The sequence below is a fragment of the Trachypithecus francoisi genome, unplaced genomic scaffold (genome assembly GCF_009764315.1).
Source record: "Trachypithecus francoisi isolate TF-2019V2 unplaced genomic scaffold, Tfra_2.0 Lachesis_group15, whole genome shotgun sequence".
Lineage (NCBI taxonomy): Eukaryota > Metazoa > Chordata > Mammalia > Primates > Cercopithecidae > Trachypithecus > Trachypithecus francoisi.
This window is the reverse complement of record NW_022681460.1, coordinates 93,118,016-93,141,337: the sequence shown is the minus strand read 5'-3', so window position 1 is coordinate 93,141,337 and position 23,322 is coordinate 93,118,016. Positions and strand designations below refer to the sequence as shown.

General features: G+C 38.5%; 1 protein-coding gene across 1 annotated transcript in view; it reads left to right on the top strand.

Moving 5' to 3' along the window:
- Nucleotides 1-23,322, top strand: part of BCKDHB (branched chain keto acid dehydrogenase E1 subunit beta) — a 259,485-nt gene that overhangs the window by 90,148 nt on the left and 146,015 nt on the right. The window contains 3 exon segments of the mRNA XM_033235574.1: nucleotides 1,601-1,636; nucleotides 1,639-1,697; nucleotides 4,302-4,412. Coding sequence (XP_033091465.1) covers nucleotides 1,601-1,636; nucleotides 1,639-1,697; nucleotides 4,302-4,412 — 206 coding nt within the window.

The following is a 23,322-nucleotide window of genomic DNA, read 5'->3' as shown; positions in this document are numbered from 1 at the left end:
AATCAGTTCTTAGTTTTCAAGCAAATGAAATCAACTCTCCAGTATAAGCAGAAGAAATTTATTGAAGGATAAATAAATAACTCACAGATTTCTGGAATCCCCGAGAATCAGGTTTAGAGGCCATATATTTAGAAGCAATACCCCAAATAATTGGTTCTGCAAAGAGGCCCTGGCAACTGTCAGTCTGAATCCGTGATACCACTAAGCCTAGATGCTGGATTTGCCTCCACTGTTACCAGTATTCCAGAATAAATTCTAGACAGTTACTGCTCTTCTGTGTCATCAGCTTCCAATTCAGAGTCTGCTGTGGATGCATTGGATTGCCAGAGCCCATGTTTTGTGCCCTGGCTGCAGAGGAACCTTAGCGGGGAAGCATGTGGAATTCACTTCTGTAGTGGACAAAGGGCCCTTCCTCCTAAGGTAGAGGATTTACCAAATGTAGGAAGAGGATTCAGAAGCTTGGATGCCAGAAAGAATGAGAGCTGTCTACAGCAGACACCTGGGAAATTGTTAGCATTGGTTACTTCTGGATGGTGGAGTTGGAAGGGCTAACTGGGAGCCTTCCAGACGGAGGCTTTTACTTTAATTTTACTCTTCTGTCCTTTTTGAATATACATATATAATAAAAAAGTCCATGGGGAAAATGAACAAAAGGGAACAACAGCTTTTTCCAGCATTTCCACTGATAGTATTTTCACATAAGAACTCAAGAATGGCTAGGCACGGTGGCTCACACCTGTAATCCCAGCATTTTGGGAGCCTCGGGGGTGGATCACCTGAGGTCAGGAGTTCGAGATCAGCCTGGACAACATGGTGAAACCCCGTCTCTACTAAAAATACAAACATTAGCAGAGTGTGGTGGTGCATGCCTGTAATCCCAGCTACTTGGGAGTCTGAGAATCACTTGAACCCAGGAGGCAGAGGTTGCAGTGAGCTAAGATTGCGCCACTCCACTCCAGCCTGGGCGACAGAGTGAGACTCTGTCAAAAAAAAAAAAAAAAGCCTGGGCGCAGTGACTCACGCCTGTAATCCCAGCACTTTGGGAGGCCGAGGTGGGTGGATCATTTGAGGTCAGGAGTTCAAGACCAGCCTGGCCAACACAGTGAAACCCCATCTCTACTAAAAATACAAAAGTTAGCCTGGGGGTAGTGGTGTGCACCTGTAATCCCAGATACTTGGGAGGCTGAGGCAGGAGAATCACTTGAGCCTGGGAGGCAGAGGTTGCAGATCACGCCACCACACTCCAGTCTGGGTGACAGAGTGAAATCCTGTCTCAGACAAACAACAAACAAACAAAAAACAAAACAAAAAACTAAAGAAACCTTCTCAACTAAAGTTCCTTCTTTATTAAGATTTTTTTAGTTTCTAAAGTTTCTTTTTGTTCCAAGATAACTGCTGTATTTTATACATTTATATTGCATTTATTCATCTGTGCAGTAATGTCATAGAGCCATATCATAAATGCTGTTTCTGTTTTAAGTAATACAGAATTTAGAGAAACAATAAATAAAGCTTTGCTACAATGAGCTTCATAAATTATTTTACGCACAAATGTCACCTCAGAAAAAATAACTTTTTTTTTTTCCTTTTCTGTATTTAGCGGAACAGGTTCCTATAGAACCATACAACATCCCATTGTCCAGGCCGAAGTCATACAGGAAGGGAGTGATGTTACTCTTGTTGCCTGGGGCACTCAGGTGAGTAGCATTGATCCCGACTGTTAAAACCTATGTTGTGCTTGGAAGCTCTCATTTTAAATCCTGATACATGGAAAATTGAAAACAATGTTTTCTTTATATCTCAGATTAAATCTGGTGCTACTGATGCTAATTTCTTTTTTCCCTCGACTTTATTGATGTGTAATTGACAAATGAAATTATATATATTCAAGGTATATATGTGATGATTTGATATATGCATACCTTGTGAAATGATTACCATAATCAAATTAATTAATGGATCCATCACCACACATAGTTACTATTTTGTGTGTGGGGGTGGGGGTGAGGACACTTCAGATCTATTATTTGCTCTAGGCACTGTGCTGTATATTAGATCCTGAGAACTTCCTTATCTTATAACTGAAAGTCTGTGGTACTGATTTCTGAGTGAAGGTGAGATGTCTGTATATATTAAAATGTATACACATGTGGTGGCTATAAATATATTACAATGTATTAATTAAAAACACATTTCTTTTGAAATATGTGTATACCCACATTACTTTTGCTGCAAATGGCTATAATCTTTTTCATTACATTTCCTGCCATTTCTCATGATTACTTTGCTGGCCATGTGTACCCATCCACTGGTCCAGACTCAAAATTCCATATCTTTCTTTTTTTCCAGTGACCCTCTCTACTGATCCACTTCATTTTCCCCCAGGCTTGTTGTCACTTTGCTCTACCTCCCAACTTTTTCTCTGGCCATGAACTCCTATCTCTTCCACTTTTCTTCTCTCTCCTTCTTTTAAAGATATGGTCAGTTTTTATTTTCTGCATAAAGGAAATCCTTATTTTAGGAAATTTAGGGCAACACAATATAAAGAAGATAACAAAAATGGTTTTCAATATCACAAGCTCCTACTCTCCTCTCCTTTTGATTTTTGGCATGGAGAGCTACAGTCCTCATGGTTTCTCACCTTCAGTGGGGTAACTCTGCTGCTTGGTGAGTTGTATCCCATTGACAGTGTCCTTGATGGGTGTGGCAAACCTCTTTGCTGTCCTTCTGTCCACTTTTTAATCCACATCTCTGTTACTGTCAGCTCGTGACCTTACTTCTCTTTTTAATGGGGAAGTTAGGGTGTATTAGGTATTGACTCACATAGCTTGCTCTTCCTTTTTCTTCAGATTCTTTCCTTCTTCCCTTTGTCTTTGAAGAAGAGGTGTCTGGTTTACATAACAACCTCGGCAAATCGGTTTCAGACTGTGTTCCATTTTACCTTCTCCAAGACTGTAGTCTATTAGCTAGTCCCTCTCTCTCCTGCATCTTCAGTTTTCCATTTCTTGTTGCTCTTATTTAAAAAGTATGTCTCTCTTCACTATTTAAAGAATTCCTTTCCCCTTAAATCCCATTATACCTCCCTCCTTTTAACACTGAACTTGAACAACTGTTTTCTATTGTCTATATTTAATTTCTTAACTTCGTTATATTCTTGTACCTGTGAATTCTATTCCCACTAATTTACTGTTTTTGTCAACATTACTGATCTTCTAGTTGTTTGAATTCAGCTGTTATTCCTGCTGTGGTATGTGATACTGGCTGCTATCCCTGTGAAATCTTCCTCTTAAGCTTCTGCAGTACACTGTCTCCTGGTTTTCTTTCTAGCTCTTTAACTGTTCTTTTTATCTCCTTTTTTTCTTTCCTTCCCTCCTTTTTTCCCTCCCTCCCTCCTTCCCTCTCTTTCTTCCCTCCCTCCCTCCCTCCTTCCCTCCCTCCTTCCCTCTCTCCCTCTCTTTCTTCCCTCCCTCCCTCCTTCCCTCTCTTTCTTCTTCCCTCCCCCCCCCTCCCTCCTTCCCTCCCTCCTTCCTCTCTTTCTTCCCTCCCTCCCTCCTCCCTCTCTTTCTTCCCTCCCTCCCTCCTTCCCTCTCTTTCTTCCCTCCCTCCCTCCCTCCTTCCCTCTCTTTCTTCTTCCCTCCCCCCTCCCTCCTTCCCTCTCTTTCTTCCTTCCCCCCTCCCTCCTTCCCTCTCTTTCTTCCTCCCCCCCTCCTCCTTCCCTCTCTTTCTTCCCTCCCCCCTCCTCCTTCCCTCTCTTTCTTCCCTCCTCCCTCCCTCCCTCCCTCCCTCTCTTTCTTCCCTCCCCCCTCCCTCCTTCCCTCTCTTTCTTCCTTCCCCCCTCCCTCCCTCCCTCCCTCCTCCTTCCCTCTCTTCTTCCCTCCCCCCTCCCTCCTTCCCTCTCTTTCTTCCCTCCCCCCCCCTCCCTCCTTCCTCTCTTTCTTCCTTCCTTTCCTCTTGGGCCATTTTTTCCTTAAATGTTGGTGATTTTTGCCCTTTACTTCTCCCTCTATGTGCTTTCTGCCTATTCGTGTGACTTCATTTACCTTCTGTGTGCCATCTTTGTAATCAGTGTCTGTGGTACTGACTTCTCTCTCTAAGCACCTCTTTCTGTTTTCTAGATATCTATACTTACTATTTTTGCAGAATATGGGATTCAACATGTGTGAAACAAATTTATGAATTCTTCATGCAGATAAATTCCTGAGACTTTGAATACTATCTCTAATAGTGATGTCAGCATTCAACTAGTTTTTGAGGCTGGAACCTTTGTAGTCATTCTCTGCATATTTTTCTCTTTGTATCAGGTTCATGTGATCCGGGAGGTAGCTTCCATGGCAAAAGAAAAGCTTGGAGTATCTTGTGAAGTCATTGATCTGAGGACTATAATACCTTGGGATGTGGACACAGTTTGTAAGGTATGAATATAATGGTGATAGAATGTCATTTCCCTGAAACTTTTGGCCAAATATGTTGTATATTTGCAAATAATTCTTCTGAAATTGTGAGCTATGTGAGCATTTTCAATTGATTTAAAAGTTTTAAATTTGCAGCATGAAAGAAAGTTGTATACACAGCTTCATACTCAAGGAAACAAATCACTATAGAATTTATTTTTCCTCCTGTAGTTTTCTCTGTTTAAAATACTACAAAACAGGGTCCTTTATGCAGTCACCTTGGGTTAAGTTGTGTGAGTCATGGAGGATATCAAGGATGCCGAAGGCACCTGTGTTTTTGACTTCTTATTAGTTATGGTTCACTTAGCTAGGTTTAATTTAGTCAGGTAAATTAAGTGATTTGGCTGAATTTTCATTTATCTTCTCTCCAAAAGTAATGGGGATGGATTTTTTTTTTTTTTTTTTTTTTAAATAACTCTGTATATAGTCTTATTCTGAGGGTTACAGTCTAAGGGTTGTGTGGAGATTCTGGCTGCTTTAATGTACAGTTTCTATCTAAGTAGTCTCATGACCTTTGACCTGATGACATGGGTCTTCTTTTTACTGTTAAGTTTTACATAGCCAGTTCCCTCTTAAGAATATAGTTTAGTTCTCATTTACCTCTTTATATCCAATGTCTTTCACACCAATGTCAAGATAATGTAAGAAGCATCTGTTTTCATATTGATACAAAGAAGGTTAAGCCCTCTTTTTGTAATAGTCTTGTCAATTAAGACTAGCTACATGTATTGTAAATTATATGTACCTAGTCTTACTAGATAAGTACAATAGATATATGTACGATTAATAGATATATGTACAATTACGTGTAAAATTGTGGGAAACAATGACATATATTATTTTTTCTTGATTTCCTGCTACAGTCGTAAGACATAGGGCATTTTATATTTACCAGTTTTAAGAGCTTTGGCATTCTCATAGCTTTTACAGGCTATTTCTTGGGTTACATGAAAATAACGTGCAGATACTACTGCTGTAAAAGCGTAGCCTGGGATGTTTTTAGGTGAAGAGTGCTTTATAATTTAGTAGAAGATGTAAGATTTATTATAGTAACAAAGTTCCGAAGACTCACTTGACACCATCTAAACACTTGACTTGCTTACAAATGGTTTCAACAATATCCTGAGCCATTCTATTTGTAGTTGTTGTAATTAAGAGCAATATTTCAAACTGAGATATTCATAGCTTCATGAAAATAATTAAATGCTTTTTGCAGGCATTTTCAATTCAAGTCAGATACTGGGTTTTCTTTCAAATAGCCAAATGTTCCAAATTATAGTTAAAGTAGAGTTGGCTTCTTGTTTGCAACATGTATCCACCACTTATCTTGGGGTTTGTATTTTTAGTGTAGATGGTGGTTTTACATGGGGATATGATGTTTTGTCATGGTGCAGTGTAGGGGGCATTTACATATGATCAGAGCAAGCCCTTTTAGAACTTTATATATATATATATATATAACCTTAACATTCAAAAAGCATTTTTGTAGCAGCTTATGGTAAAGCACAAGTATACTCATACTTCATTTTGGCAACCGTGGAAGCAAAGAGAGGAGAGGTAGGGGAAGAAAGAACGGTGAAGTTGTTTATATTTACATCGATATCGGTTTGCTTTTGCATCACTGTGTTAAATCTACTGGTTGCATCTTTGTCTTATCCTAGAATGCAGATCCATTTTCCTTAGGGCTCTATCCTACTGGGAAAGATGAAAGAGGAGACAAACAATCTCTACTGAATGAGAAAGTGATGTATCAGACCTCTGACTTATTAGCATCATTATTTTGTTTTGTTTTGGGATGCTTTCATCTGGTTGTGACAGTGAAAGCCAGCTTCTTGATTGCTTTGGGTCTATTGGAGACTTTCTTCATGGCTGATGATGGTACCTCTCCTGTTTCCTTTTGATGTATCAAAAGAGGTAAAATTTTGGTACTTAGCTTTTTCCTCCTAGGATTTAGAGATGATTTTAAAGAAGAGGGCCCTATAACCAAATATGTATATTGAAAATGAGAGTTTTTTTTTTTTCCCCAGAGTGAAGCTTTTTAAATTCATCTTGATAAATTCTATAGTAGCCAAAATTTGTGTTATAATCTCTTTTAATTAGCTGTGTTTTATCAGTTGTTTTTCTTTTATGACTCATTAGATCCCTCAGTTTTATTCATTATGTGTTAGCTAAACCCCAATATATATCTTTTGGAATACCTAATCGAGAAAAGAAAGCATATTAAAAGCAAAAATGATTTGTTGAACACATATATTAACATACTCTACACACTAAAATGACTCTGGGACACTTTAGGAATTCATACTTCTTGCTTAATCCTTGATGCATGGTTTGGAAGTTATAAAACAACATAAATAGTTACTCAGGGATAGAGAAAGGAGCAGAGTCTTTGATTGTTGCTCAAGGGAGTTACAAAATTAGAGACTTAAATGGGCCTAAGAAACCACAGCTAGTTTTTCCACTCAATGCTGAACTTGATATTAAAAAGCTAAGCTGGAGACTTCTGAAAAGCACAGTAGAAAATTCTTGAGTTTAGAGGTGCTTAAGAGACAGATACCTACCCTGTGCCATGGGTGTGTATGTGTGTGTGGAAGTGGATTGGCTTAAGAGAATCAGCTATGTGAGTTCAAAGCCCTGAAATGAGTGGCACATTGAAACTGATGACCTATAACTGCTTTTTAGTTGGCTACACTTGCTATCTGGTCTCAACCAGGTGTGTAGAATCCAGGTGTATAGAACTCATTTTGTGGGGCTGTAGTGACAAAATTGAAATTTTGAGGGGAGTTAGACACATACTTTAACTTTCTCTCAAAATATTTGCCAAATTCTAAAGGTGTGAATGGTGAAAAGTAAGTAGAAAATATCTGGAAAGTGAAGCTATCACTTGATAATGAAGTGACAAACACCAATCATACTCTCAACTGAAAGCCATGGTGAGTTAGGTCTTGCAATTAGAGGCAAACCAGATGTAGACCAGGTCATCTCAAACCCACAACACAGCCTCTACCCCTTTGAGTTTTTTTACTGAATTATGTACTTTTACTCTATCTGCCCAGCAGAGCAAGGAGTCAATCCTCTCATTATCTGGAACTTCTATAAACCAGCATTCAATAAAAAACTATTAAGTAGATGAAGAGACAGGAGTATTTGATCAATAACAAAGAAGAAACAAATAATAAAAAGCAGAAACACAGCTGATCCAGGTATTGGAGTTAGCAGACAAGGACGTCTTGATTGTTATGCTTAGGAACAGAGAAAATAAGGAACAAAAGAGGTAAGAGGGTAGAGAATTACGTAGAGAACTGGGTGTGTGCGTGTGTACATGTATGTATTTGGATCAAGTAAACTTTGTGGAGCCATCAAAAAAATATGTATCTGACAATAAGAACTCAGTGAATAGGCTTATAACTTATTGGACTCAGTAGATGATAGCAATAATGAACTGGAAGGCTAGTTAATAGAAAATGTCCACATTGAAGCACAAGTCAGAAAAAGGATAAAGCACATTTGGGATCTGGTCAAAGATGTCTTATATACAATTTGAATTCCAGAAAAAGAAAAGAGAGAAAATCAGCAACAATATCTAAAAAAAAATTTCTCATCAAAGTTTCAGAACATCATTACACAAGCTTTGTTAACGTTTAAGAAGATTATATTCAAAGAAAACCACACCTGTATGCACAATGGCATGACATCTTAAATTGCTAACTATGCTAGCCCACAATTCTATACTTAGTGAAAATATCTTTTTAAAATTAAGATGAAAAAAATAGTTTAGGCAAATAGAAATTGAGAGAATTTATCACTAGCAGGCTCTCACTAAAAGAAGGTCCCGCAAGCTCCCTTTGGCAGAAGGAAAATGATCGTAAAAGAAAATATGGAGGAGAGCATACACTGTAGCTCAGGATTGATTGTCCAAAATAGTATTGATAATTTTCTGTGAAAGTTTAAGTTTAGTGAAGTTTAAATTAAATATATGGAATTGAAATGTAAGACAATAAAAACACAAAAGCCAGGGGGTCTTACATGGAGTTAAAATATTCTGTTGTTCTAGGATTATTATGAAGTGTAATGTTCTAATTAGGTTTTAATCAAGGATACAAGTTTTAATCTCCAGTGTAACGACTGAAATAACAGTGAAAGAATGCATAGCCAGCAAGTTAGTAAGAGAACTATAAATTAATAAAAATATTTGGTTAATCCAAAATAAAGAAATAAGTATAAAAAATGGATGGGTCAATAGATAACAGATGATAAGATGATATAAACCCAAATATAGAAGTAATTAAATACAAAAAGATTAAATAAACCTAGTAAAAGTCTAAAGATCCTCAGACTTCATGAAAAACAACTACCACCACCGCATGTAGCTTAAAAAAGGCATACTTTAAATATAAGGACATCAAAATGTTGAAAATGAAAGGATGGAAAAAGAAAGTTGGTGTAGATATACCAATTTCAAATAAAGCATTAAGGCAAAAAGGACTACTAGAAATGAAGAAGAACATTTCATAATGCCAAAGGGACCAGTCCACCATGAAAATATAATAATCCTAAGTCTATTTCATCCTTAAAAACATAGTTTGAAAATAAATAAAGCAATAGACCAAACAAAGAAAACAGAAGAGGTATGAACATGTTCACAGTTACAGCAGGAGACTTTAAGACATCCCTCTTAAATCTTACTTAATCAAGCAGACAAAATCTTGTTAAGTGTATAGAAGATCTGAACAAAACAATTTGTAAAGTTGTCCTAATTGTGCACCAAACTATCAATAGAATATGTAGCATTTGTCAAAATTGGCCAAATGCTGGGGCACAAATAATAACTTAAAAAATTCCAAAAGCTTGGAATCATTGAGATTATGTTCTGTAACAATAGTGGAATTCAGTTAGAAATCAAGTGAAAGGAAAGGACAACTAGAAAAGCCCCAGCTTTCTGTGAATTAAATACCTTGCCTCTAAATAACCATGGATTACAGAGGAAACTCAAAAATTAGGGAAGAGACTGAACTGAATGATGAAGATACAATATATCAAAAGTTTCAAGAACCAGCTTAAGCCATGCTCAGAGGAGACTTTATACCTGTGAATATATAAATTTAGGAAATAGGAATAAGAATTAAAAAAATTAATGATCTCAATTTCCATCTCCAGAAAGAAAATCAAACCTAGAAAAAGTGGAAGAAATGAAGTAATCAAGAGCAGAAATTACTGAAATTGAGTCTGTAGAAAAATTTAATAAAGTAAAATTTCGATCTTCGGATTACAGGAGTGAGCTACTGCGCCTGACGTAAAATTTAGATCTTTGAAGAGATTAATGTAATTGATAAACTTTTAACGAATGGAAAAAATAGGGTAGAAACAAATGACAAATGTTTGTTTGTATGACGAAGAGCTCACAGACAGTGGTAAGATAAAAAGGATGTTATGAATAATTTTACAAATAAGTTTTGAGTAAAGTTGACAATTTCCTGGAAAAATATAAGTCATTCAGCATTGATACAAGAGGAATTAGAAAATCTGAATAGTCAAGATCTGTGAAAAAATTAAATGCAATGTTATTAACTCTCATACAGAGAAAACCCCAGGCCTAAATGGCTTTATTAGTGAATTCTTTAAAATATAGTCCTTGTGCAAAACCTTACGGAGAGTGCAATCAAAGAGAAAAACTTTAAAATTCTTTTATAAGGCCCACATAATCTTAATATCAAACCTATTTAGGACAGTATAAGAAAGGAAAATTGTAGACAACTTTTAAAATAAATGTAGATCAGAAGAGCTTGTAATTGGGGGCGGAGCAAGATGGCCAAATAGGAACAGCTCCAGTCTCCAACTCCCAGCGCGAGCGACACAGAAGACCGGTGATTTCTGCATTTTCAACTGAGGTACTGGGGTCATCTCACTAGGGAGTGCCGGACAATCGGTGCTGGTCAGCTGCTGCAGCCTGACCAGTGAGAGCTGAAGCAGGGCGAGGCATCGCCTCACCTGGAAAGCACAAGGGGGAAGGGAATCCCTTTTCCTAGCCGGGGGAACTGAGACACACAACACCTGGAAAATCGGGTAACTCCCACCCCAATACCGCGCTTTAAACAAACGGGCACACCAGAAGAATATATCCCTCACCTGGCCGGGAGGGTCCCACGCCCACGGAGCCTCCCTCATTGCTAACACAGCAGTCTGCGCCGATCTAACTGCAAGGCAGCAGTGAGGCTGGGGGAGGGGCGCCCGCCATTGCTGAGGCTTAAGTAGGTAAACAAAGCCGCTGGGAAGCTCGAACTGGGTGGAGCTCACAGCAGCTCAAGGAAACCTGCCTGTCTCTGTAGACTCCACCTCTGGGGACAGGGCACAACAGGGGAAGCAGCAGAGGCCTGAGCAGATGCGAATGACTCTGTCTGACAGCTTTGAAGAGAGCAGTGGATCTCTCAACACGGAGGTTGAGATCTAAGAACGGACAGATTGCCTGCTCAAGTGGGTCCCTCACCCCTGAGTAGCCTAACTGGGAGACATCCCCCACTAGGGGCAGTCTGACACCCCACACCTCACAGGGTGGAGTACACCCCTGAGAGGAAGCTTCCAAAGTAAGAATCAGACAGGTACACTCGCTGTTCAGCAATATTCTATCTTCTGTAACCTCTGCTGCTGATACCCAGGCAAACAGGGTCTGGAGTGAACCTCAAGCAATTTCCAACAGACCTATAGCTGAGGGTCCTGACTGTCAGAAGGAAAACTATCAAACAGGAAGGACACCTATACCAAAACCCCATCAGTACGTCACCATCATCAAAGACCAGAGACAGATAAAACCACAAAGATGGGGAAGAAGCAGGGAAGAAAAGCTGGAAATTCAAAAACTAAGAGCGCATCTTCCCCTGCAAAGGAGCGCAGCCCATCGCCAGCAACGGATCAAAGCTGGTCAGAGAATGACTTTGACAAGATGAGAGAAGAAGGCTTCAGTCCATCAAACTTCTCAGAGCTAAAGGAGGAATTACGTACCCAGCGCAAAGAAACTAAAAATCTTGAAAAAAGAGTGGAAGAATTGACAGCTAGACTAATTAATGGAGAGAAGATCATAAACGAAATGACAGAGATGAAAACCATGACACGAGAAATACGTGACAAATGCACAAGCTTCAGTAACCGACTCGATCAACTGGAAGAAAGAGTAACAGTGATTGAGGATCAAATGAATGAAATGAAGCGAGAAGAGAAACCAAAAGAAAAAAGAAGAAAAAGAAATGAACAAAGCCTGCAAGAAGTATGGGATTATGTAAAAAGACCAAATCTACGTCTGATTGGGGTGCCTGAAAGTGAGGGGGAAAATGGAACCAAGTTGGAAAACACTCTTCAGGATACCATCCAGGAGAACTTCCCCAACCTAGTAGGGCAGGCCAACATTCAAATTCAGGAAATACAGAGAACGCCACAAAGATACTCCTCCAGAAGAGCAACTCCAAGACACATAATTGCCAGATTCACAAAGTTGAAATGAAGGAAAAAATCTTAAGGGCAGCCAGAGAGAAAGGTCGGGTTACCCTCAAAGGGAAGCCTATCAGACTAACAGCAGATCTCTCGGCAGAAACTCTCCAAGCCAGAAGAGAGTGGGGGCCAATATTCAACGTTCTAAAAGAAAAGAATTTTCAACCCAGAATTTCATATCCAGCCAAACTAAGTTTCATCAGTGAAGGAGAAATAAAATCCTTTACAGATAAGCAAATGCTTAGAGATTTTGTCACCACCAGGCCTGCCTTACAAGAGACCTGAAGGAAGCCCTAAACATGGAAAGGAACAAACGGTACCAGCCATTGCAAAAACATGCCAAAATGTAAAACCATCGAGGCTAGGAAGAAACTGCATCAACTAACGAGCAAAATAACCAGTTAATATCATAATGGCAGGATCAAGTTCACACATAACAATATTAACCTTAAATGTCAATGGACTAAATGCTCCAATTAAAAGACACAGACTGGCAAACTGGATAAAGAGTCAAGACCCATCAGTCTGCTGTATTCAGGAGACCCATCTCACATGCAGAGACATACATAGGCTCAAAATAAAGGGATGGAGGAAGATCTACCAAGCAAATGGAGAACAAAAAAAAGCGGGGGGTTGCAATCCTAGTCTCTGATAAAACAGACTTTAAACCATCAAAGATCAAAAGAGACAAAGAAGGCCATTACATAATGGTAAAGGGATCAATTCAACAGGAAGAGCTAACTCTCCTAAATATCTACACCAATACAGGAGCACCCAGATTCATAAAGCAAGTCCTTAGAGACCTACAAAGAGACTTAGACTCCCATACAATAATAATGGGAGACTTCAACACTCCACTGTCAACATTAGACAGATCAACGAGACAGAAAGTTAACAAGGATATCCAGGAATTGAACTCATCTCTGCAGCAAGCGGACTAATAGACATCTATAGAACTCTCCACCCCAAATCAACAGAATATACATTCTTCTCAGCACCACATCGCACTTATTCCAAAATTGACCACATAATTGGAAGTAAAGCACTCCTCAGCATGTACAAGAACAGAATATAACAAAGTCTCTCGACCACAGTGCAACAAACTAACTCGACCACGAGACGGCAATCAAACACGAAGAAACTCAATCAAAACGCTCAACTACATGGAAACTGAACAACCTGCTCCTGAATGACTACTGGGTACATAACGAAATGAAAGCAGAAATAAAGATGTTCTTTGAAACCAATGAGAACAAAGATACAACATACCAGAATCTCTGGGACACATTTAAAGCAGTGTGTAGAGGGAAATTTATAGCACTAAATCCCCACAAGAGAAAGCAGGAGAGATCTAAAATGGACACTCTAACATCACAATTAAAAGAACTAGAGAGGCAAGAGCAAACACATTCAAAAGCTAGCAGAAGGCAAGAAATAACTAAGATCAGAGGAGAACTGAAGGAGATAGAGACACAAAAAACCCTCCAAAAAAATCAATGAATCCAGGAGTTGGTTTTTTGAAAAGATAAACAAAATTGACAGACCGCTAGCTAGACTAATAAAGAAGAAAAGAGAGAGGAATCAAATAGAAGCAATAAAAAATGATAAAGGGGATATCACCACCGACCCTACAGAAATACAAACAATCATCAGAGAATACTATAAATGCCTCTACGCAAATCAACTAGAAAATCTAGAGAAATGGATAATTTCCTGGACACTTACACTCTCCCAAGACTAAACCAGGAAGAAGTTGAATCCCTGAATAGACCAATAGCAGGCTCTGAAATTGAGACAACAATTAATAGCCTACCCACCAAAAAAAGTCCAGGACCAGATGGATTCACAGCTGAATTCTACCAGAGGTACAAGGAGGAGCTGGTACCATTCCTTCTGAAACTATTTCAATCAATAGAAAAAAGAGGAATCCTCCCTAACTCTTTTTATGAGGCCAACATCATCCTGATACCAAAGCCTGGCAGAGACACAACAAAAAAAGAGAATTTTAGACCAATACCTGATGAACATTGATGCAAAAATCCTCAATAAAATACTGGCAAACCAGATTCAGCAGCACATCAAAGCTTATCCACCATGATCAAGTGGGCTTCATCCCTGGGATGCAAGGCTGGTTCAACATTCGCAAATCAATAAACGTAATCCAGCATATAAACAGAACCAAAGACAAGAACCACATAATTATCTCAATAGATGCAGAAAAGGCTTTTGACAAAACTCAACAGCCTTTATGCTAAAAACGCTCAATAAATTTGGTATTGATGGAACGTACCTCAAAAAATAAGAGCTATCTATGACAAACCCACAGCTAATATCATACTGAATGGGCAAAAACTGGAAAAATTCCCTTGAAAACTGGCACAAGACAGGGATGCCCTCTCTCACCACTCCTATTCAACATAGTGTTGGAAGTTCTGGCTAGGGCAATCAGGCAAGAGAAAGAAATCAAGGGTATCCAGTTAGGAAAAGAAGAAGTCAAATTGTCCCTGTTTGCAGATGACATGATTGTATATTTAGAAAACCCCATTGTCTCAGCCCAAAATCTCCTTAAGCTGATAAGCAACTTCAGCAAAGTCTGAGGATACAAAATTAATGTGCAAAAATCACAAGCATTCTTATACACCAGTAACAGACAAGCAGAGAGCCAAATCAGGACTGAACTTCCATTCACAATTGCTTCAAAGAGAATAAAATACCTAGGAATCCAGCTTACAAGGGATGTAAAGGACCTCTTCAAGGAGAACTACAAACCACTGCTCAGTGAAATCAAAGAGGACACAACGAAATGAAGAACATACCATGCTCATGGATAGGAAGAATCAATATCGTGAAAATGGCCATACTGCCCAAGGTGATTTATAGATTCAATGCCATCCCCATCAAGTACCAATGACTTTCTTCACAGAATTGGAAAAAAAACGGCTTTAAAGTTCATATGGAACCAAAAAAGAGCCCGCATTGCCAAGACAATCCTAAGTCAAAAGGACAAAGGTGGAGGCGTCACGCTACCTGACTTCAAACTATACTACAAGGCTACAGTAACCAAAACAGCATGGTACTGGTACCAAAACAGAGATATAGACCAATGGAACACAACAGAGTCCTCAGAAATAATACCACACATCTACAGCCATCTGATCTTTGACAAACCTGAGAGAAACAAGAAATGGGGAAAGGATTCCTATTTAATAAATGGTGCTGGGAAAATTGGCTAGCCATAAGTAGAAAGCTGAAACTGGATCCTTTCCTTACCCCTTATACGAAAATTAATTCAAGATGGATTAGAGACTTAAATGTTAGACCTAATAGCATAAAAACCCTAGAAGAAAATCTAGGTAGTACCATTCAGGACATAGGCATGGGCAAGGACTTCATGTCTAAAACACCAAAAGCAACGGCAGCAAAAGCAAAAATTGACACATGGGATCTAATTAAACTAAAGAGCTTTTGCACAGCTAAAGAAACTACCATCAGAGTGAACAGGCAACCTACAGAATGGGAAAAAATTTTTGCCACCTACTCTCTGACAAAGGGCTAATATCCAGAATCTACAAAGAACTCAAACAAATATACAAGAAAAAAAACAAACAACCCCATCAAAAAGTGGGGAAAGGATATGAACAGACATTCTCAAAAGAAGACATCCATACAGCCAACAGACACATGAAAAAATGCTCATCATCACTGGCCATCAGAGAAATGCAAATCAAAACCACAATGAGATACCATCTCACACCAGTTAGAATGGCAATCATTAAGAAGTCAGGAAACAACAGGTGCTGGAGAGGATGTGGAGAAATAGGAACACTTTTCCACTGTTGGTGGGATTGTAAACTAGTTCAACCATTATGGAAAACAGTATGGCGATTCCTCAAGGATCTAGAACTAGATGTACCATATGACCCAGCCATCCCACTACTGGGTATATACCCAAAGGATTATAAATTACTCTACTACAAAGACACATGCACACGTATGTTTATTGTGGCACTATTCACAATAGCAAAGACTTGGAATCAACCCAAATGTCCATCTGTGACAGACTGGATTAAGAAAATGTGGCACATATACACCGTGGAATACTATGCAGCCATCAAAAAGGACGAGTTTGCGTCCTTTGTAGGGACATGGATGCAGCTGGAAACCACCATTTCTTAGCAAACTATCACAAGAAGAGAAAACCAAACACCGCATGTTCTCACTCATAGGTGGGAACTGAACAATGAGATCACTTGGACTCAGGAAGGGGAACATCACACACTGGGGCCTATCATGGGGAGGGGGGAGGAGGGAGGGATTGCATTGGGGAGTTATACATGATATAAACGTCATGCACATGTAGCCTAGAACTTAAAGTATAATAAATAAAATAAAAATAAAAAAAAACCAAAAAAAACAAAAACAAAAACAAAAACAAAAAAAAAAAAAAAAAAGAACTCTCCATCCCTAATCAACAGAATATACATTCTTCTCAGCACCACATCGTACTTATTCAAAATTGACCACATAATTGGAAGTAAAGCACTCCTCAGCAAATGTACAAGAACAGAAATTATAACAAACTGTCTCTCAGACCACAGTGCAATCAAACTAGAACTCAGGACTAGAAACTCAATCCAAACGCTCAACTACATGGAAACTGAATAACCTGCCCCTGAATGACTACTGGGTACATAATGAAATGAAGGCAGAAATAAAGATGTTCTTTGAAACCAATGAGAACAAAGATACAACATACCAATCTCTGGGACATTTTAAAGCAGTGTGTAGAGGGAAATTTATAGCACTAAATGCCCACAGAGAAAGCAGAAAAGATCTAAAATTGACACTCTAACATCACAATTAAAAGAACTAGAGAGGCAAGAATAAACACATTCAAAAGCTAGCAGAAGGCAAGAAATAACTAAGATCAGAGCAGAACTGAAGGAGATAGAGACACAAAAAACCCTCCAAAAAATCAATGAATCCAGGAGTTGGTTTTTTGAACAGATCAACAAATTTGACAGACCCCTAGCAAGACTAATAAAGAAGAAAAGAGAGAGGAATCAAATAGAAGCAATAAAAAATGATAAAGGGGATATCACCACCGACCCCACAGAAATACAATCTACCATCAGAGAATACTATAAACACCTCTATGCAAATCAACTAGAAAATCTAGAAGAAATGGATAATTTCCTGGACACTTACACTCTCCCAAGACTAAACCAGGAAGAAGTTCAATCCCTGAATAGACCAATAGCAGGCTCTGAAATTGAGGCAACAATTAATGGCCTACCCACCAAAAAAAGTCCAGGACCAGATGGATTCACAGCTGAATTCTACCAGAGGTACAAGGAGGAGCTGGTACCATTCCTTCTGAAACTATTTCAATCAATAGTAAAAGAGGGAATCCTCCCTAACTCATTTTATGAGGCCAACATCATCCTGATACCAAAGCCTGGCAGAGACACAACAAAAAAAGAAAATTTTAGACCAATATCCCTGATGAACATCGATGCAAAAATCCTCAATAAAATACTGGCAAACCGGATTCAGCAGCACATCAAAAAGCTTATCCACCATGATCAAGTGGGCTTCATCCCTGGGATGCAAGGCTGGTTCAACATTCGCAAATCAATAAACATAATCCAGCATATAAACATAACCAAAGTCAAGAACCACATGATTATCTCAATAGATGCAGAAAAGGCTTTTGACAAAACTCAACAGCCCTTTATGCTAAAAACGCTCAATAAATTTGATATTGATGGAACGTACCTCAAAATAATAAGAGCTATTTATGACAGACCCACAGCCAATATCATACTGAATGGGCAAAAACGGGAAAAATTCCCTTTGAAAACTGGTAGAAGACAGAGATGCCCTCTCTCACCACTCCTATTCAACATAGTGTTGGAAGTTCTGGCTAGGGCAATCAGGCAAGAGAAAGAAATCAAGGGTATTCAGTTAGGAAAAGAAGAAGTCAATTGTCCCTGTTTGCAGATGACGTGATTGTATATTTAGAAAACCCCATCGTCTCAGCCCAAAATCTCCTTAACCTGATAAGCAACTTCAGCAAAGTCTCAGGATACAAAATTAATGTGCAAAAATCACAAGCATTCTTACACACCAGTAACAGACAAACAGAGAGCCGAATCATGAATGAACTTCCATTCACAATTGCCTCAAAGAGAATAAAATACCTAGGAATCCAACTTACAAGGGATGTAAAGGACCTCTTCAAGGAGAACTACAAACCACTGCTCTGTGAAATCAAAGAGGACACAACCAAATGGAAGAACATACCATGCTCATGGATAGGAAGAATCAATATCATGAAAATGGCCATACTGCCCAAGATTATTTATAGATTCAATGCCATCCCCATCAAGCTACCAATGACTTTCTTCACAGAATTGGAAAAAACTGCTTTAAAGTTCATAGGGAACCAAAAAGAGCCCGCATTGCCAAGACAATCCTAAGTCAAAAGAACAAAGCTGGAGGCGTCACGCTCCCTGACTTCAAACTATACTACAAGGCTACAGTAACCAAAACAGCATGGTACTGGTACCAAAACAGAGATATAGACCAATGGAACACAACAGAGTCCTCAGAAATAATACCACACATCTACAGCCATCTGATCTTTGACAAACCTGAGAGAAACAAGAAATGGGGAAAGGATTCCCTATTAATAAATGGTGCTGGGAAAATTGGCTAGCCATAAGTAGAAAGCTGAAACTGGATCCTTTCCTTACTCCTTATATGAAGATTAATTCAAGATGGATTAGAGACTTAAATGTTAGACCTAATAGCATAAAAACCCTAGAAGAAAATCTAGGTAGTACCATTCAGGACATAGGCATGGGCAAGGACTTCATGTCTAAAACACCAAAAGCAATGGCAGCAAAAGCCAAAATTGACAAATGAAATCTAATTAAACTAAAGAGCTTCTGCACAGCATAAGAAACTACCATGAGAGTGAACAGGCCACCTACAGAATGGGAGAAAATTTTTGCCACCTACTCATCTGACAAAGGGCTAATATCCAGAATCTACAAAGAACTCAAACAAATATACAGGAATAAAAAAAACAACCCCATCAAAAAGTGGGCAAAGTATATGAACAGACGTTTCTCAAAAGAAGACATTCGTACAGCCAACAGACACATGAAAAAAATGCTCATCATCACCCGCCATCAGAGAAATGCAAATCAAAACCACAATGAGATACCATCTCACACAGTTAGAATGGCAATCATTAAGAAGTGAGGAAACAACAGGTGTTGGAGAGGATGTGGAGAAATAGGAACACTTTTACACTGTTGGTGGGATTGTAAACTAGTTCAACCATTATGGAAAACAGTATGGCGATTCCTCAAGGATCTAGAACTAGATGTACCATATGACCCAGCCATCCCACTACTGGGTATTTACCCAAAGGATTATAAATTATTCTACTACAAAGACACATGCACACGTATGTTTATTGCGGCACTATTCACAATAGCAAAGACTTGGAATCAACCGAAATGTCCATCTGTGACAGACTGGATTAAGAAAATGTGGCACCTATACACCATGGAATACTATGCAGCCATAAAAAAGAATGAGTTCATGTCCTTTGTAGGGACATGGATGCAGCTGGAAACCATTATTCTCAGCAAACTGTCGAAGAACAGAAAACCAGACACCGCATGTTCTCACTCATAGGTGGGAACTGAACAATGAGATCACTTGGACTCGGGAAGGGGAACATCACACACTGGGGCCTATCATGGGGAGGGGGGAGGGGGGAGGGATTGCATTGGGGAGTTATACATGATATAAATGATGAATTGATGGGTGCTGACGAGTTGATGGGTGCAGCACACCAACATGGCACAAATATACATATGCAACAAACCTGCACGTTATGCACATGTACCCTAGAACTTAAAGTACAATAAAAAAATAAAAAAAATAAAAAAAATAAGAGCTTGTGCCTGGGTGTAGCCAATAAAAAAATGTACTTTAATTTCAAAAAAATAAAACTAAAATAAATGTAGATCACATAGATAATGTTCATAAATATTCACAAAGCAGGTGATACAATTCCTCATATTAACAGAAAACAGGAAAGAAAACCTGATTACCCTGATAATGCACGAGAAGTATTTATTAAAATTCAATATTTATTCATGATTAAAATTTCATAGCAACCTAGAAATGGAAGGTAATTATCTTACTCTGGCAAAGAGTAGTTGTAAAATGCCTACAGCAAAAATTATAATTCCTGGTGAAATTTTGACAGCTTTCCTCTTGATATTGGGACAAACTAGGGAAAAATTTACTGATACGTATGTCAGAACTTTATACAGAAAATCACAAAATATTATTCAGGAAAATTAAAGGCCCATAAAATGAAGCATATAGCATGTTAGTGGATTGTAAGGCCAAGAAGAGCCAGAGCAATCTTGAAGAAGAACAAAACTGGAAGACTTCATTATCAAATATTGAGATGTGTTATTAGGGCTGTAGTAATTATAACATTATATAGGTATAAAAATACACAAGTAGACCAATGGAATAAAATAAGAGTCCAGAAACAGACCTGCTGGTTTGCAGATTCAGGACAAAGGTGACTTTGCAATTTTGAGAGGAAAAAGTAGTTTTTTCAATAGAGGATGTTGATTCATTTGGGTACTGTGAAAAATAATTGTATTAACTCTTACCACACAAACATCAATTACAGCTGAGTTGCAGATCTAATCATGAAAGAAAAAATAATGCTCTTGTGAGAAAGCATAGGTGAATATGTTCATGTGATCTTGTGCACTGATAAAACACTAACATTAAAAAAAGGCTGATAACATTTTGCTTCATTACAATTAAGAAAATTTATTCATCCAAAAGGCACCAATAAGAGAGTAAATAGATAATCTACAGATTTGTAGAAACTCAAGGAAACTCATATCTGGAAATATAAAGTATTTATACAATCAAAAAGAAAAGACCAATATCCAATAGAAATATGAGTAAAAATCTTGAAAAGGTACACTAAGTGTTGGCAAGAATGTGGAGCAATCCAACTTTCATAGACTATTGTTGGTAATATAAATTTGTACAACCATTTTGGAAAATTGTTTGGCAGTATCTACCTGAACCCTATAACCTAGCAATTCCAATCCTGTATGTGTATATATGAAGAAATATACAAAAAAAGAAAAAGAATACAGAAGTGTTCATAGGTACATTATTTCTAGTAGCCCCACACTGTAACCTGCTGAAGTACTCATCAACTAGAGAATGGATCAATAATAAATAAATATAATATTGTTCAGTGATGAGAATAAATGAACTAAAAATGGAACGGAATAATGTGTGTTCATCTCACAAACACAAAGACACAAGTAGGTACATACTGAATGATTTCTTGTATATAAAGGTAAAAAATAGACAAAACTAATTGATGGTGTTAGAAGTCAAGCTAGTGATTATCATGAGAGTGGTTAATAACTGGAAGAGTATGTAAGGGCTATGGGTTGCTGGTAACAGTTTCTTGTTCTGAGTGCTGATTATCCAGGTTAAAGTTTTGAAAATTGAGCAGAACAGTCATTTGGCGTACCGTTTTTGTATATACGTTAAACTTGAACAAAAAGTTTTTTTTAAAATAAAAAGAAGCACTATCTTCTGTTTCATTCATTTCCTTTACTTCACATTATAGTGAGCCCTTTTATGGACTCAGGGAGAGCCTTGGTGTCCTTAGCCAGGAAGAGATTCCTTTTATCATGCAGCTCTGTCCACACCCTTCCTTCAGTTTCTCCCTGCATCTCAGCTTAGCTGTCATGCTGATGTGAAACAGGAGCTGGTAAGTAGGGCTGTTCTCTCTCAAGCCTTCCCAGGAGTAAGAACAGTGGTTAAGGTTATGGACTTTAATGGACTTTCCTGCTGACATGCAGACCACATTCAAAATGAGTTAAAAAGTGAGCTGCACTGTTAACAAAGCAGTGGCCAGGCCGAATAGCTTTTGAGGTGCTGTCAAGCTTGAAAGGAAGATTTTTCTTAAATAAGGAGGAATTCAGAGAAGCTGCCTTCAAAAATAAGAACTGATTTTGGCAGGAGAATGAACAAAAGACTTTGAAAGAAACTCAGATTCTCAAGCATCATTGTCATTTAACCTAGAATCAACTACATAACAACACTGCAAAAAAGTATTGAAGCACAATCATTTACAAGGTCTAGGTGATTTTTACATATCTATAGAGAAGAAAAAACTGACACTTATAATTCTGACATGTCTAAACTCTACCTGAAGATTAAATTATGCTGATCATTAAAATGTATAAGACTTTGCCTTTATACCATACAGTCTTTTTAATTTATCTTTTTCTGGTGTGTCCTGCCTCCCAGATTAAATTCCAAAGCATATCCTGCTGGCTTTGCCTACATAATATGTCCAAAATCTGACCACTGCTTGATCCTGCTCCAGACCACTAGCATTTCTCACCTGGATTTTGGCCATAGCTGCCTAACAACTGTCTTGCGCTTCTGACCTTTCCTTGCCATAGGCAGAGCTGATACTTTTAATCTGAGTCATATCATATTCCTTCTAGTCTCAAAAGGCCTCAGTGATTTCCCATTGAGAGAGAAGTCAAATTCCTTACCATGGCCTACAAGAATTTACCTGATTTAATCGCATTCCACATCCCACCGCCCATCCACCCTGTAGAAAATGTTCTTTACCCAGATACTCCCTTCATTCTTTCTGTTCCTCTGTCGGGAGAACCTACCCCCAATATTTCAACGTAGGTTCTTTCTATTTTCCATAAGTGTCAGCTGGCTGAGAAATAAAGAGAAAGAGTACAAAGAGAGGAATTTTACAGCTGGGCTGCTGTGGGAGACATCATGTATCAGTAGGACTGTGTTGCCCAACTGAGCCTCAAATCAGCAAGTTTTTTTAAGGGTTTCAAAAAGGGAGGGGGTGTAAAACAGGGAGTAGGTACAAAGATCACATGCTTCGAAAGGCAAAAAGCAGAACTACTAATAAGGGTCTAACAAAGATCACGTATTTCTGAGGGAACAGGACAAAGGGAAAAAATAGAACCACTGATAAGGGTCCAACAAAGATCACAAGGCAAAGGGCAAGAGCAGAACCACTGATAAGGGTCTATGTTCAGCGGTGCATGTATTATCTTGATAAACATCTTAAACAACAGAAAACAGGGTTCGAGAGCAGAGAACCAGTCTGACCACAAATTTACCAGGGTGGAGTTTTCCCCCACCCTTATAAGCCTGAGGGTACTGCAGGAGACCAGGGTGAATCTCAGTTCTTATCTCAACCACATAAGACAGACACTCCCAGAGAGGCCATTTATAGACCTCCCCCCAAGGAATGCATTCCTTTCCCAGG